Genomic DNA, 14476 nt, shown 5'->3' with positions numbered 1-14476 from the left:
TGGGGAGGCTCCACGAAGGGGTAACGGAAGGTATAAAAGGGCGGGCGGCGCGGCCTGGCGGCGCAGCAGCGACCGGGGCGCGGAGCGGCGGGTCCGTCAGGGCCGGGCACGGTGAGGGCGGCGGGGCCGGGCCGGGGCCTTTGTGCACGGAGAGGGCGGGTGGGCGGGCACGGGCGGCGGCGGCGGCGGCTCCGCGCGCGGTACGGGCGGGCGGCGGCCGCGCGGGGACGGGGGGGCCGCACGTGGCGCCTCCGTTGTGTAACCGGCGCTGTGACCCCCGGCAGGTGGGCGCGGGCGAGCGATCGCGATGAGGTTCCTGTTGCTGACGCTCCTGGCGCTGGGCGCCGTGCGGGCGGACGAGGAAGAGAAGAAGGAGGATGTGGGCACGGTAGTGGGCATCGATCTGGGCACCACCTACTCCTGGTGAGCGGGGACCGGGCGGGGCGGCGGCCGGGCCGGGGGGGCAGTGCTGGGGCCGCGGTGGGGCCCATGGTGGGGCCAGGGGGCAGTGCTGGGACAGTGCTGGGCCCCGGGGGGGGGGGGCAGGGCCGGCGGGCCCTCGGGAGGGGCTGTGCGGGGAAGGGGGTGCGGCCCCGGCGCCGCCTGACGGTTCCGTTCCCCCCAGTGTGGGCGTCTTTAAGAATGGGCGCGTGGAAATCATCGCCAACGACCAGGGCAACCGCATCACGCCGTCTTACGTGGCGTTCACCCCTGAGGGAGAGCGTCTGATCGGCGATGCCGCCAAGAACCAGCTGACGTCCAACCCCGAGAACACCGTGTTTGATGCCAAGCGACTCATTGGCCGCACGTGGAACGACCCCTCTGTGCAGCAGGACATCAAGTACCTGCCCTTCAAGGTGAGGCCTGAGGGTGGAGGGTGGGGCATAGGGAGGGGCCTACAGCCCCCATCAGAAGAGGCATCTGGCTCTGGTGCCCCTCTGAGCAGCCCTGGGGCTCTCCTGGGAGGAACAAGCAGTTCCTGGCACAGCTTTGCTTGATCTTCAGGGGGAATGAAGCACTGAAACAAGGAGGAATGATTGTAATTGTACAGAGGACTGAATGAGACACTGTCCATTGTTATCCTCAGGTGGTTGAGAAGAAAGCCAAACCCCATATTCAGGTCGATGTTGGAGGTGGACAGACAAAAACATTTGCTCCTGAAGAAATTTCTGCAATGGTCCTGACAAAGATGAAGGAAACTGCAGAGGCTTACCTGGGGAAGAAAGTGAGTGCAGGGGAGCTGCTGGTAACACCTTAGAGCAGCAGCTTCAAGAAAGGGGAGATGGGGGAGCTGAGTCAGCCCTGTGGAGTGGCCCCAGCTGGTGGGGGGTCTTCACCTCAGTGTACAGAAAGTGCCCTACTTGTCCCTAGCCCTGCGGTGGGCAGCTGGCACTATTCCCAGGCTGTGGCTTCCCCTCCTGTCTCTGACACAGTGTCTGTCCCTGCCCAGGTGACCCACGCCGTGGTGACAGTGCCAGCCTACTTCAACGACGCGCAGCGCCAGGCCACCAAGGACGCCGGCACCATCGCGGGGCTCAACGTCATGCGCATCATCAACGAGCCGTAAGTGCCCACCCGTCCCTGTGCTGCCCCTGGGCACGTCCCTGTGCTGCCCCTGGGCACGGCCGGGGCACCCCCAGCTCTGACAGGCTGTTCCCTGTGCAGAACAGCTGCTGCCATTGCCTACGGACTGGACAAGAGGGAGGGAGAGAAGAACATCCTCGTGTTCGACCTGGGCGGTGGAACGTTCGATGTCTCCCTCCTCACTATTGACAACGGAGTCTTTGAAGTTGTGGCTACCAATGGTGACACTCACCTGGGTGGAGAAGACTTTGACCAGCGTGTTATGGAGCACTTCATCAAACTGTACAAGAAGAAAACTGGCAAGGATGTCAGGAAGGACAACAGAGCTGTGCAGAAGCTGAGGCGGGAGGTGGAGAAAGCCAAGCGAGCCCTGTCATCTCAGCACCAGGCCAGGATTGAAATCGAGTCCTTCTTTGAAGGAGAGGATTTCTCAGAGACACTCACTCGAGCCAAGTTCGAGGAGCTGAACATGGTAAGTTTAGAAAGGTAAAGTTACATGGCCTTGGCTCTGGATTGGGGACTTGGGAATGTGCAGCATCTCATGCTGTGACATTGCACTTCGGGGTATAAATAACTCCCTGCTTGCACAGAACAGCAGGGAGCTGCTCCCTGCCAGGGAGCTGGGGCCTCACCAAGGCTGCTCATCACCCAGTTGATGTCCCTTCTCTGTAGTGGTTGTCCTTTGTACCCCAGGGCTGCACAGTGAAGACACTGAACATGTTGGGAATACACTCTCACAGTCGTGTGGTTTTTGTCTTCCCAGGACCTGTTCCGTTCCACTATGAAGCCTGTTCAGAAAGTTCTGGAAGATTCTGACCTGAAGAAGTCTGATATTGATGAGATTGTCCTTGTTGGTGGATCAACTCGCATCCCCAAAATCCAGCAGCTTGTTAAAGAGTTCTTCAATGGGAAGGAACCTTCTCGTGGCATTAACCCAGATGAGGCTGTAGCCTACGGTGCGGCTGTCCAGGCTGGAGTTCTGTCTGGAGACCAGGATACAGGTAATGAAACCTTCACTGACACCCAGGAGTGTTGACTGAACAGTGGATGTTGGGTATTGACAAGCAAATGGAGTCCAGTCCTTGGAGTTCAGTGTTCCTTAGTCTTTGGGATCCTCTGCAGTGTTGGGATGTTGCCAGTTGAAGTCGTGTCACAGTCTTGCCCTTGATCTGTTCCAGGTGACTTGGTGCTGCTTGATGTCTGTCCCCTGACACTTGGCATTGAGACTGTTGGAGGTGTCATGACCAAGCTGATCCCAAGAAACACTGTTGTTCCCACAAAGAAGTCTCAGATCTTCTCCACAGCTTCTGACAACCAGCCAACCGTGACCATCAAGGTCTATGAAGGTGGGTGTCACCTGGTGGCCCCTGTGGCAGGTGGAGGCTGCAGGGGCTTTGTCCGTGCTGTCTTGTCACAAAGGCTGTAGATGTTTTGTAGAGGAAAGTGTGTCACTCGTGGTTTCACAATGTACCAGCCACAGCTGGGAAAGTAACAATGTCTCGTTGTGTTCCAGGCGAGCGGCCCCTCACCAAGGACAACCATCTCCTGGGAACCTTCGACCTCACGGGGATCCCTCCTGCCCCCCGCGGTGTCCCCCAGATCGAGGTCACCTTTGAAATTGATGTGAACGGGATCCTCCGGGTCACGGCCGAGGACAAGGGCACCGGCAACAAGAACAAGATCACCATCACCAACGACCAGAACCGGCTGACGCCTGAGGAGATCGAGAGGATGGTGAACGATGCAGAGAAGTTTGCTGAGGAGGACAAGAAGCTTAAGGAGCGCATCGATGCCCGGAACGAGCTGGAAAGCTACGCCTACTCCCTGAAGAATCAGATCGGGGACAAGGAGAAGCTGGGTGGGAAGCTGTCCTCTGAAGACAAGGAAACAATAGAGAAAGCAGTGGAGGAAAAGATCGAGTGGCTGGAAAGCCATCAGGATGGAGACATCGAAGACTTCAAAGCCCAGAAGAAGGAGCTGGAGGAGGTGGTGCAGCCCATTGTCAGCAAGCTGTACGGCAGCGCAGGCCCTCCCCCCGGGGAGGAGGAGCCAGCAGAGAAGGATGAGTTGTAGATACGGCGTCTCGGAATGTGGTGTGTGTATATATTGGACTCAGGAACACTTGTTTAAAATATTGAACTCGTAATTTGGAATGTAACTCTGAATCTTCACTCGTGAGTGGAGCTGGAACCGCTAGCCCGACGTGGCTGTATCCTGCTTTTCGTTAGCAGTCGCTCGATGTCCGGGGAGGGGAGCGGGGGGGCTGTACATGTGGGGTCACAAGTATTGGCAGTGGAACGTTCTATTTAACAGCCTGGTCATGTGAACTTGGTGTAGAGCTTTTCTACCTGGAGTGACCACAATAAATTTGTTATTTACACTGGACTCTGCTCCCGTTCTGTGATTTGCATTACCCGGTCACGGCACCAGCTCCGAGCAGGAGTTGGATTAACCCTGAGGGCTGGAGTGGAGCTCTCCCCTCCAGGTTCCCATCCTGGCATCCTTTAAATGGGAACAGCTGTACCTGGGGCTGAGTTTACAGGCACAGCCCCGAGCTGAGTGTGGAGAAAGCTGGAAGGGAAGAGGTGGCAGGTTTGAAGGCAGGAGTTGGACATCTCTGTTTCTGAAGGGAGCTGGTGGACTTTGACCTCCCTGCAGTGCTTTGATGTAACAGTTTCCTGATAAGGATGGGGGATCCAGCAGGAGTAACTGCTGAGGGGGCAGCTCTCCTGGAGCTGGGAGAGGGAGGTTTATCCACAGCTGCTCTCCTGCCTGCAGTGGTGGTGGTGCACAGCACAGAGGGAGGAGGTTGGCTTAACTACACACACATTTTCCTGCAGTAGTAAAACTTCTCCAAAGCTTTATTGAAGTCTCATATGAAACAGGCCAGTTTTCTGAAGACTCAAAAGTAGCCTATATGTTATTAAAGCAAAAAAACTAATTGGAATTTGGTCTTTTTATTTTACACATGATTCTTATCCCATCCATGAGATAAGACATGGAACGAAGTCCAGAAGGAGCTTTTATGGTGCCAGTTCCAGTCGTGCCTTGAAGCCACCCGGGCCTGGGGCAGGTTCCCTGGCCTGGGGCTGCAGGGCCCTGTGCAGGCAGAGCCCCCCTGGCCCTCAGGAGTGGCCAAGGGTGTTTCCTGGACAAAATCGGCTCCAGGGGCCTCTCCAGCTGCAGGAAATGCTGGTGCTGTGGGGGCACAGCCCCACTACTGGATGAGGGTGACCAGGCAGTCCCTGTGCATCTGCCCCTGCGTGTCCATCCCCCCAAACACCAACAGCAGATGCACCACAGAGTCCTCAGCGCAGCCCTGGCCCTGCGGGAGGGGCCCAGCACTGTCCCCTCCTGCCACAGGTGGCTCTGTGTCCTCGGGAGGCCCAGCCCTCCAGGGAATGACACACATGGCGTGGTCCAGCCTCCCAGCAGGGAGGGGCAACTCAAACTGCAGGAGTGTCCACTGCTGCCTCCCTGCAGTGCAAAGACACAGTCACAGCTTTGGTGTCACACACGGGGACAGGGACGCTGTTCAGGAGAGCAGCTTTGAGCCTAAGCCCAGGCAGAGTGTCTGGCACTTCTCTGCCACCCTGGAGAGCAGCCCCCCTACCTGTGTCATACTTGTACGTGGTATCCAGGGCCCCTTCTGGCCCCATTCCACCAAAAATGTACAGCTGGTCCTTGAATGCTGCTGAGGAGTGGGAGGCCCTTGCCCCGGGGACGTCACCGCTGGCCGGGACCTTCACCCACCTCATGTCATCTGGTGCAGGGAAAGAACAAACCCGTGGCTGTGCATGACACAAAACCCACCAGTTCTGCTGATTCAAACAAAGAGGGTGGTACTTCAAGCACTTGAGAATTGATATTTTAGAAGAAAAAGGTGCCCCAAGGTCAAAGCACCCCCCCACAGGTACCCACTCACCTGTATCGATGCAGAACAGGTCGTTGTAAAAAGCACCTCCAGCCAAACCTCCGTGGATGTAGAGCCTGGTCCCAAGTGCCACCACGGCGTGTCCGTGGCGAGGGGAAGGGGGGTCACCGTGGGTGTCTGGCTGGGACCAGGTCAAGGTGGCTGAAAACAGAGGCACAGCTGCATTAGGGAAGTGGAAGCTCCACAGACCAGCGACCCCAAAGTCCTGCTGAGGCTTCCTGAGGAAGCGCCTGGAGCAGGGTCAGAGTTCCCAGGGATCCCATGAAGGGTTCCTGCCCGTCAGCGGCGAGGAACAGCCACCACCCAACCCCTCCGGACGCGGCTCCTCCTGTCGCAGCGCGTACCTGTGTCGAACACGTGCAGCCGCTGGTCCCGCACCGGCTCCGCCCCGCGGTGCCCGCCCCCGAACACGAACAGCCGCGCCCCGATGGCCGCCGAGGACGTGTGGAATGTGCGGGGCTGCGGCTGCGCCCCCCGCACCGCGGGGCTCTCCCACGTGCCTCTTTCTAGTGGAGACATTCCATTAAAGCCACAGCGACACGGCCCGAGGAGACCCGCCCGGCCGCGGGGCACTCACCGGGGTCCAGCACCTGGACGCAGCCGCGGTTCCCGGCGGGGTGGGCGCCGCCGAACACCCAGAGGCGCGGGGGGCCGGGGCCGGGGCCGGGCAGGAACGTGGCGTGCTCGTAGCGGGGCCGCAGCCCGCGCCAGCCGGCGGGGACCCAGCGGAGCGGGGCTGCGGGCGGGGACAGGGGCTCGGACCGGCCGCGGTGCCCCCCGGTGCCCCCCGGTGCCCCCCGGCCCGGCCCTCACCCAGCTCCACGAAATGCGCGTCCGCGAAGGCGCGGGCGGAGTCGGCGCCGCCGAGCAGGAGGACGCGGCCGGGCAGGACGAGGCAGCCGAGACCGACGAGGGCGCGGGGCCGCTCCCCGCGGGGGCTCAGCCGGTACCTGCGGGGCGAGCGCGGCGCTCAGCGCGGCCGGGCCGAGCCGGGGCCCGCCGGGCACCTCCGCCATGCCCATCGCCCGGGCCCGGGCTGTCCCCGCTGTCCCCGCTGTCCCCGCTGTCCCCTCAGCACCGCCCCGGCCCGGGCTGTCCCCGCTGTCCCCGCTGTCCCCTCAGCACCGCCCCGGCCCGGACTGTCCCCGCTGTCCCCTCAGCACCGCCCCGGCCCCGGGCTGTCCCCGCTGTCCCCGCTGTCCCCTCACCACCGCCCCGGCCCGGGCCTTCCTCCCGGCTGCAGCTCCGGCAGCGCCCGCGGCGCCATCGCTGCCCCAGCCCGGCCCGGCCGGAAGTGGCGCCGGAAGTGCCGCCGCGCTTCCGCTGCGCCGGCGGCGCGCGCCGCTTCCCGGAAGTGGCGGCCCCGCCGCAGCCGAGCCAAGATGGCGCCGCTGGACCTGGACAAGTACGTGGAGATCGCGCGGCTCTGCAAGTACCTGCCCGAGAACGACCTCAAGGTGCGGCCGCGGCCGGCGGGCCGGGGCGGGCCGGGCCGGGGCGGTACCGGCGGTGCCCGCGCTGACCCCGACCCCGCCGCTCTCGCTCCCGCAGCGCCTCTGTGACTACGTGTGCGACCTGCTGCTCGAGGAGTCCAACGTGCAGCCCGTGTCCACTCCCGTCACCGTCTGCGGGGACATCCACGGGCAGGTAACGCGGCCCGGCCCGGCGCCCCCGCACAGCCCCGCCGGGCCGGGCCCTCACGCGCCTCTCCCCGCAGTTCTATGACCTGTGCGAGCTGTTCCGGACCGGCGGGCAGGTCCCCGACACCAACTACATCTTCATGGTGCGTGCGCGGGGCAGCGGCGGGAGCGGCGGGAGGGGCAGCGCAAGGCACGGCCGGGGCCGCAGAGAGCCTGTGCCCCATGGAGCCTGTGCCCCACAGAGCCTGTGCCCCATGGATCCTGTGCCCCATGGATCCTGTGCCCTCAGAGCCTGTGCCCCTCAGAGCCTGTGCCCCTCAGAGCCTGTGCCCCTCAGAGCCTGTGCCCCTCAGAGTCTGTGCCCCACAGAGCCTGTGCCCCTCAGAGCCTGTGCCCCTCAGAGTCTGTGCCCCTCAGAGTCTGTGCCCCATGGATCTTGTGCCCCACAGAGCCTGTGCCCTCAGAGCCTGTGCCCCTCAGAGCCTGTGCCCCATGGATCCTGTGCCCCTCAGAGCCTGTGCCCCATGGATCCTGTGCCCCATAGAGCCTGTGCCCTCAGAGCCTGTGCCCCTCAGAGCCTGTGCCCCATGGATCCTGTGCCCCACAGAGCCTGTGCCCCATAGAGCCTGTGCCCCACAGAGCCTGTGCCCTCAGAGCCTGTGCCCCATAGAGCCTGTGCCCTCAGAGCCTGTGCCCCACAGAGCCTGTGCCCCACAGAGCCTGTGCCCCACAGAGCCTGTGCCCCATAGAGCCTGTGCCCCACGGATCCTGTGCCCCACGGATCCTGTGCCCCACGGATCCTGTGCCCCACGGATCCTGTGCCCCATCGATCCTGTGCCCCACAGCTCCTGTGCCCCACAGCTCCTGTGCCCCACAGCTCCTGTGCCCCACAGCCTGTGCCCGCAGCTCCAGCACATCCTGCCCCAGTGCCGGGCTCTGTGCCGGGGGCAGCTCGGGGCTGGCACTGCTGTCTCGGGGCTGGGCACTGGTGCCCCACGTGCCCCTGTCTCTGCCCCAGGGGGACTTTGTGGACCGAGGCTATTACAGCCTGGAGACCTTCACGTACCTGCTGGCACTCAAGGCCAAGTGGCCAGACCGGATCACGCTGCTGAGGGGCAACCACGAGAGCCGGCAGATCACGCAGGTGTACGGGTTCTACGGTGAGTGCCCACCCGGGGGGTGCCAACCTGCCAGGGCCGGGGGCACGGGGGAGCTCAGGGCTGGCCTCTGTTAACGTGGCTGTTCCCCCCCTGCTTGGGAGGGGGGTGTGTTTGAGGCACATCTCGCTGCTCTTGGCACGTGGGGTTCCCGTTGGCTTTTTGGTGCCACATTCAATTGGAGAGACAGAGACAGAGGCAGAGCCGGAGCTGCTCAGCCCCTCCTGGCACTGGTGCTGCCCAGCAGTGCTGGACCCTGTGCCACCCCTGGGCTGGCAGGTGCTGCCCTTGGTGCTGGTGCTGCCCCTGCTGCTGTAAAGCCTCTCCCTCCCACAGATGAGTGCCAGACAAAATATGGGAATGCCAACGCCTGGAGATACTGCACCAAAGTGTTCGACATGCTCACCATTGCAGCTGTGAGTGCAGGGCCCTGCTGGGGGGCAGCTGTGGGGCTGGGCACTGCTGGCTGTGGGGCTGGGCACCTGTCCTGGGGGGCAGCTGTGGGGCTGGGCACCTGCCCTGGGGGGCAGCTGTGGGGCTGGGCACCTGCCCTGGGGGGCAGCTGTGGGGCTGGGCACCTATCCTGGGGGGCAGCTGTGGGGCTGGGCACTGCTGGGCACTGAGTGCTGGGGGGCTGGGCACCTGTCCTGGGGGCAGCTGTGGGGCTGGGCACCTGCCCTGGGAGGCAGCTGTGGGGCTGGGCACCTGCCCTGGGGGGCAGCTGTGGGGCTGGGCACCTGCCCTGGGGGGCAGCTGTGGGGCTGGGCACCTGCCCTGGGGGGCAGCTGTGGGGCTGGGCACCTGCCCTGGGGGGCAGCTGTGGGGCTGGGCACCTGCCCTGGGGGGCAGCTGTGGGGCTGGGCACTGCTGGCTGTGGGGCTGGGCACCTGCCCTGGGGGCAGCTGTGGGGCTGGGCACTGCTGGCTGTGGGGCTGGGCACCTGCCCTGGGGGCAGCTGTGGGGCTGGGCACCTGCCCTGGGGGCAGCTGTGGGGCTGGGCACTGCTGGGCACTGAGTGCTGTGGGGCTGGGCACTGCTGGCTGTGGGGCTGGGCACCTGCCCTGGGGGCAGCTGTGGGGCTGGGCACTGCTGGCTGTGGGGCTGAGCACCTGCCCTGGGGGCAGCTGTGGGGCTGGGCACTGCTGGGCACTGAGTGCTGTGCCCACACGCCGTGTCCCCACAGCTCATAGACGAGCAGATCCTGTGTGTGCACGGGGGGCTCTCCCCGGACATCAAGACCCTGGATCAGATCCGGACCATCGAGCGGAACCAGGAGATCCCCCACAAAGGCGCCTTCTGCGACCTGGTGTGGTCGGACCCCGAGGACGTGGACACCTGGGCCATCAGCCCCCGCGGCGCGGGGTGGCTCTTCGGGGCCAAGGTCACCAACGAGGTACCGAGGCCGGGGCAGTGCCAGGGCAGGGCAGGGACCCAGAGGTGCCACTGGGACAGGCCGAGGGTGCTGCCACCCCACGGACTGCTCTGTCACACTCTGACAGGGGGTCCTGGCTCTGGGGGAGCTTTGCCCACACGAGCTGGGAAAAATGAGCCACCTGAACCTAAAAGCACAAACACGACTGCCAGATGTGCTAATACTGATCTTGTTTTTAAAAGGTGTAATGTGGTGAGAGTCACTAGTGTGTCCCTGGACTTTGTGTGGAACACTTTCCTAGGGATTTAGGAGAAAACCACAATTCTTCTTAACAATTCCTGAGTTAATTATGTTTTTTGGAAAGCAGTGAGCAGACTGCCCAGGGCTGTAACACACTGGCCTTGCCAGGCTCTGACGTTCAGGGAGCATCGAGCCTGGGCACTCACAGCCCACTGTGTTGCAGCTGCCACCTGGATTTCACAGCGTTTCTCACTGCTGGGGTTGTGCCACCCATTCTTAGGGGTGTTTCTCCCTGCTCAGGTGTCAAGGCCCAGATGCTGTTCTGTTCAGTTCTGTTCCGTTCTGTTCCGTTCTGTTCCGTTCTGTTCAGTTCCGTTCAGTTCTGTTCTGTTCCCCTGTGCCAGCCCAGCCCAGGGCTGCTCGGGGCTCGCTGACCTCCCTCCTTCCCTTGCAGTTTGTGCACATCAACAACCTGAAGCTGATCTGCAGAGCACACCAGCTGGTCCACGAGGGCTACAAGTTCATGTTTGATGAGAAGCTGGTGACGGTGTGGTCAGCACCCAACTACTGCTACCGCTGCGGGAACATCGCCTCCATCATGGTCTTCAAGGACGTGAACACGCGGGAGCCGAAGCTGTTCCGGGCAGTGCCCGACTCCGAGCGTGTCATCCCGCCCCGGACCACCACGCCCTATTTCCTCTGAGCCTCTGCCCTCCTCCGGGCCTGCCCCTACAATATACTTTTTATTGAGCACTTTGCTGCTGAAATGCTGCCTCTTGCCTTTTTTATTTTTAAATTATCTAAATTTATTGTGTGTTATGGTGTCTGTAGCAGTCTTTTTCCCCCCTCCCCTAGATTAATTTCAGAGTATTTGTAATATGTCCTTGAAATTTGTACTACTGCATGTAGTCCTCGCCTAGTCCAGGGTTAGACGACCCGACTCCTTTGCCCCCCGCGCTCCGGGAGCCGCTCGGGCCCGTCTCTTGTTCAGCTTTTTGTTTTGGTAAGTTTTAAGAGCTTTCAGCAGCAAAGGCGGGGCCGGGGCTGCCGCGCCGAGTGCTCATGGGCCGCTCCCGGGCCCGGTTCGCTCCGTGTGCCTCGGGATTCCGGTCCGACCCGCGAACCTGCCGCAGCGACGGGATTTGTACATTAAAGTCATTGTTCGGATTTTTTCCAGGCTCTTTCGTGTCTTTAATACCGCGAGTGTCGGTGCCGCCCCCGGCCCTGCCCCGGGGCGGGGCGGCCGCGCTGGTTCCGCTTCCGCCGCGCGGGGGCGGTTCCTGTCCCGGTCCCTGTCCCTGCTCCTGTCCCTGTCCCGGTTCCTGTCCCGGGCCCGGCCCGGCCCCGCGGGGGATGGCGCGGAGCACCCTCTCGTCTCGCTTCCGCCGCCTCGACATCGACCAGTACGACGAGAATCGCTTCGTGGAGGAGCCCGAGGAGGCGGCGGCGGCCGAGCCCGATGCCGGCCCCGAGGTGGAGGCGCTGCTCAGGCAATATCCTTTGGGACGGGGACCCGAGCGGGGGGAGGCCCGGCGGGAGCGGACACGGGCACCGGGCACCGGCCCCGATCGCCCGTGCGGGGCAGGAGCGCCACCGGCCCCGGCCCTGCCCTGCCCCGACACGGTCCCGGGGCCGCCGCGCAGCCCCGCGCGGTGCCGCCGTTTGAGTCCTTGACGCCCCGCACAGGGGAGGCGCTCCGAGCCTTCCACACCGCGATCCGCAGCTCCCCCGGGAACAGCAGGAACCAGGCGATGAAGGTACCGGGGCGCGGGTCGGTGTCGGGAGCTGTGAGGTGACCGCTGATCACCCGCTGCGGTCCGGCGGCTGCCGGTGACCCGTGTGTTCCTTCCCATAGGTGATCCCCAGGCGTCAGCCCTTCCTCCCCATTTAACCCCAGAAACAGCCCAGCCTGGAGCGTGGCCACCTCTTGTCAAACGCACGTCTGGGGATTGTTCCCAACTCCGCCGGTTCTCACATCTCTCTCCTTGTCTTCTCAGGAGCAGGCCCAGGGAACGATGCTTAAAGTCCTCACATCTTTTAAAAGCAGTGAGATAGAACAGGCGGTGAATTCCTTAGACAGAAATGGTGTTGACTTGTTAATGAAGTACATTTATAAAGGATTTGAAAAGCCAACAGAAAACAGCAGTGCAATATTACTTCAGTGGCATGAAAAGGTACGTGCTCGGGGCACTCTTGGCTCAGCCACACTCACAGGGTCCTGGTCAATGGTTTTGGGAGAGCCCCTGCAAGAGAAGCAGCTGAAGGCAGGGCCTTATCTCTGGTCTCTGAGCCTGGACTCACAAAGCCTTTGCCCACATGTCAGACCTCACCCTGGGCCGTGGGGCTGTGGCAGGGCCGTGTGTGCCGGAGGGAGCCTCGTGCTGCCTGTGGCAGAGGGTGGCAGAGGGTGGCAGAGGGTGGGTTTGGGTGGACAGGGCAGCTGAAGCTCCTCTGCAGGGAGGGCCTGGCCGAGGGGGCCCAGCCTGGCTCAGCTCTGGCAGTTTTCATTGCCTGAGTCACAGATTTAGCAAACCTGTTTGGTTTGCCCAGAAGAGGCTTTTGAGGTCTCCAGAAAGATTCCATTGGGGGCCAGAGTGGACCTCTTGTGTTTCTTTGGAATGAGAGATGGGGAATGTGGGATGTGTTCAGCAGCTGACGGTGGAACCTTCTTCCCTCTGTGTGAGGGATGAGGCACATTCCAGGTGGAGGCACATCCCTGAAGCAGCTGCTGGGTGCCACTGCCCCTGGGCAGGAATCCAAGTGACCTCTTCCCCCAGTGCAGGGGTGTTGGCTGCAGCCCAGGCTCAGTGCTCTTCCTCGGAAAGCCGATCCCTGGGAATGCTGCAGCTCAGGGTGCAGGGCAGCTGCTGCAAACGCTGCTGTCATTCTCACAAGGTGCAGGGCTGTTACTGCGGGAGGACAGACAGAGGTGGGGTGTGACTCCAGCTAGTGGCAGCTGTCAGCAGCTTTGCAGAGCCTTGACATGGGTGGAGGGCATTTCTCAGGACAGCAAAGAACATGTTTCTGCTTGCTTTTTGGTTTGTTTTTTTCTTTTTTTCCCTGTTGGTTCTGCTGAGGTATTTTCAGGTAACTGTGGGTGGGTGCTCCCGGCGTGGGAGGTGACACAACACACCCCGACTGGAGCAGTGACGTGCTCAGGGCGTGCAGACACACGCAGGGCAGCTCATCCTCTTTGTTGTGAAAGGAGCAAGGCAGGGCTGAGTAGGCTGGGCAGGGTTTAAAGCCTTGTGTTCTCCTGTGTAGTGCTACTGGCAGGACGTGTGGCTTGCTCAGAGTGAAGTCAGCTCAGTGGCAGGACCGGTCTGTCCTCTGGAAAGGGCTGTGGCAGGTCTGGTAGCTCAGACTTTACGTGCCTGCAGCCCCTGCAGGTTCTGCTCCAAGCAGGTGCTTTGCATTTCTCCACTCGCCTCTTCCTCTCTCCCTGCTCATCACTGTGCTTGTCTCACACTCTGTGACACTCCTGGGCTCTGCTGGAACTGTGGCTGCAAAGTAAATGCCCCATTTTCAGCAGTCAGCTTTAATATTTCTATTTTCATAATCACCTCCATCTTCTAGACTTCAGAAGGAAATGTCATTTGCATTGAGGGACGCAAACGAGCCCTTCCTCCTCCTCTCCCACTGAGGGATACAGGAGGTGAGACATTTGCTTCATCAGAGATGTGCAGCACTGGTGCCCTCGAGATCCAAAAGATGGTTAGATTTTGGAGAATGACATTTTCTGTGGCTAAACACTTAAATGTTTGTTCTGTGTGGGACACAGTGACTCTATAACCTCTCTCCTTTCCCACAGGCTCTGGCAGTAGGAGGGCTGGGCTCCATAGTAAGAGTTCTTACAGCAAGAAAGACTGTTTAAAGACTGTTAACTTGGGCAGAGATGACGTTCAGGTTTGGACTCAGAAGAAGGAATAAGCTGAAACAACACTGGTCCATCTATAGAGATTACAATCTACTGAAATCCTACAGTAACCTCCTCTTGGAATGCTTTCAACCTTAAAGGTGGGGGAGGAATAGAAGTATTCCTGCATAATTCCGACTATCACACACAGGAGCCAAGACAGTCTCCTGCTCCCTTCTTTACCAGGCAGAGGGAAGGCACACTCCTGCCTGCTATTACTGTAAGTGAACAGGTATTTCAGATGCTGCTGTGCCAGGTGTGGTGGCACACAATGCCCCGTGTCCTTAGTTCCCAGGTAGCCACGTCCGGGCCAGCGATGCCGCAGCTGCTGGGGGAGAGGGTGGGACAAAGGTGGGTTTGGGTGTGTGAGCAGAGGATGTGGTTGGATGGACTCTGGGTTGATTTAATGTAAAGTGAAGTGCCTGCTGCATCAATAAAGTTCTTGGATCACATGAATTAATTTATTTCTAGCTAAACCATATGTCTGACACTTATTCCAAAGCAGGCCAGCAATACTGTCCAAGTTCAGGCTGTGTCCACCTTTGCATGACTGCTCCCACCTCCTTATTCTCAAATCTGTGTCCTGGATGTAGGCAGGGAGGCCAAGCTTAGCTGTTCCAATCAAGACATGTA

General features: G+C 61.2%; 4 protein-coding genes across 6 annotated transcripts; 3 read left to right on the top strand and 1 right to left on the bottom strand.

Annotated features, from left to right (window-relative positions):
• Nucleotides 1–30: 30 nt before the first annotated feature.
• On the top strand, nt 31–3969 carry HSPA5 (heat shock protein family A (Hsp70) member 5). Of its 2 annotated transcripts, none has more exons than XM_071574148.1 (9): nt 31–111; nt 285–423; nt 626–857; nt 1088–1225; nt 1451–1563; nt 1666–2056; nt 2348–2585; nt 2763–2930; nt 3098–3969. In XM_071574148.1, exons 2-9 carry the CDS (start codon nt 308–310, stop codon nt 3655–3657), a joined length of 1956 nt encoding a protein of 651 aa, XP_071430249.1. In that variant the 5' UTR covers nt 31–111; nt 285–307; the 3' UTR covers nt 3658–3969. The 2 variants fall into 2 exon arrangements, with proteins under 2 accessions (XP_071430249.1, XP_071430250.1); XM_071574149.1 differs by having other exon boundaries at nt 67–91.
• A 458-nt stretch (nt 3970–4427) lies between these two features.
• RABEPK (Rab9 effector protein with kelch motifs) lies at nt 4428–6830 on the bottom strand. 2 transcript variants are annotated; one of them, XM_071574150.1, is made up of 7 exons: nt 6727–6830; nt 6332–6468; nt 6096–6254; nt 5863–6024; nt 5510–5659; nt 5198–5347; nt 4428–5061 (listed from the first exon to the last, which is right to left on the bottom strand). In XM_071574150.1, the coding sequence occupies exons 1-7, from the start codon at nt 6783–6785 to the stop codon at nt 4802–4804; spliced, it is 1077 nt and encodes a 358-aa protein (XP_071430251.1). In that variant the 5' UTR covers nt 6786–6830; the 3' UTR covers nt 4428–4801. The 2 variants fall into 2 exon arrangements, with proteins under 2 accessions (XP_071430251.1, XP_071430252.1); XM_071574151.1 differs by lacking the exon at nt 6096–6254.
• A 70-nt stretch (nt 6831–6900) lies between these two features.
• Nucleotides 6901–11099, top strand: PPP6C (protein phosphatase 6 catalytic subunit). The gene is given in 7 exon segments (XM_071574152.1): nt 6901–7019; nt 7021–7165; nt 7236–7301; nt 8177–8318; nt 8652–8731; nt 9499–9708; nt 10382–11099. Coding segments are annotated over 7 exon segments (1011 nt in total). The 3' UTR covers nt 10631–11099.
• Nucleotides 11100–11167: 68 nt separating this feature from the next.
• ARPC5L (actin related protein 2/3 complex subunit 5 like) lies at nt 11168–14313 on the top strand. The gene is given in 4 exon segments (XM_071574153.1): nt 11168–11440; nt 11443–11684; nt 11925–12101; nt 13739–14313. Coding segments are annotated over 4 exon segments (642 nt in total). The 5' UTR covers nt 11168–11280; the 3' UTR covers nt 13802–14313.
• Nucleotides 14314–14476: the final 163 nt, after the last annotated feature.

This window comes from Pithys albifrons, chromosome 20 (genome assembly GCF_047495875.1).
Source record: "Pithys albifrons albifrons isolate INPA30051 chromosome 20, PitAlb_v1, whole genome shotgun sequence".
Taxonomy (NCBI): domain Eukaryota; kingdom Metazoa; phylum Chordata; class Aves; order Passeriformes; family Thamnophilidae; genus Pithys; species Pithys albifrons.
This window is presented reverse-complemented; position numbering and strand designations above follow the sequence as displayed.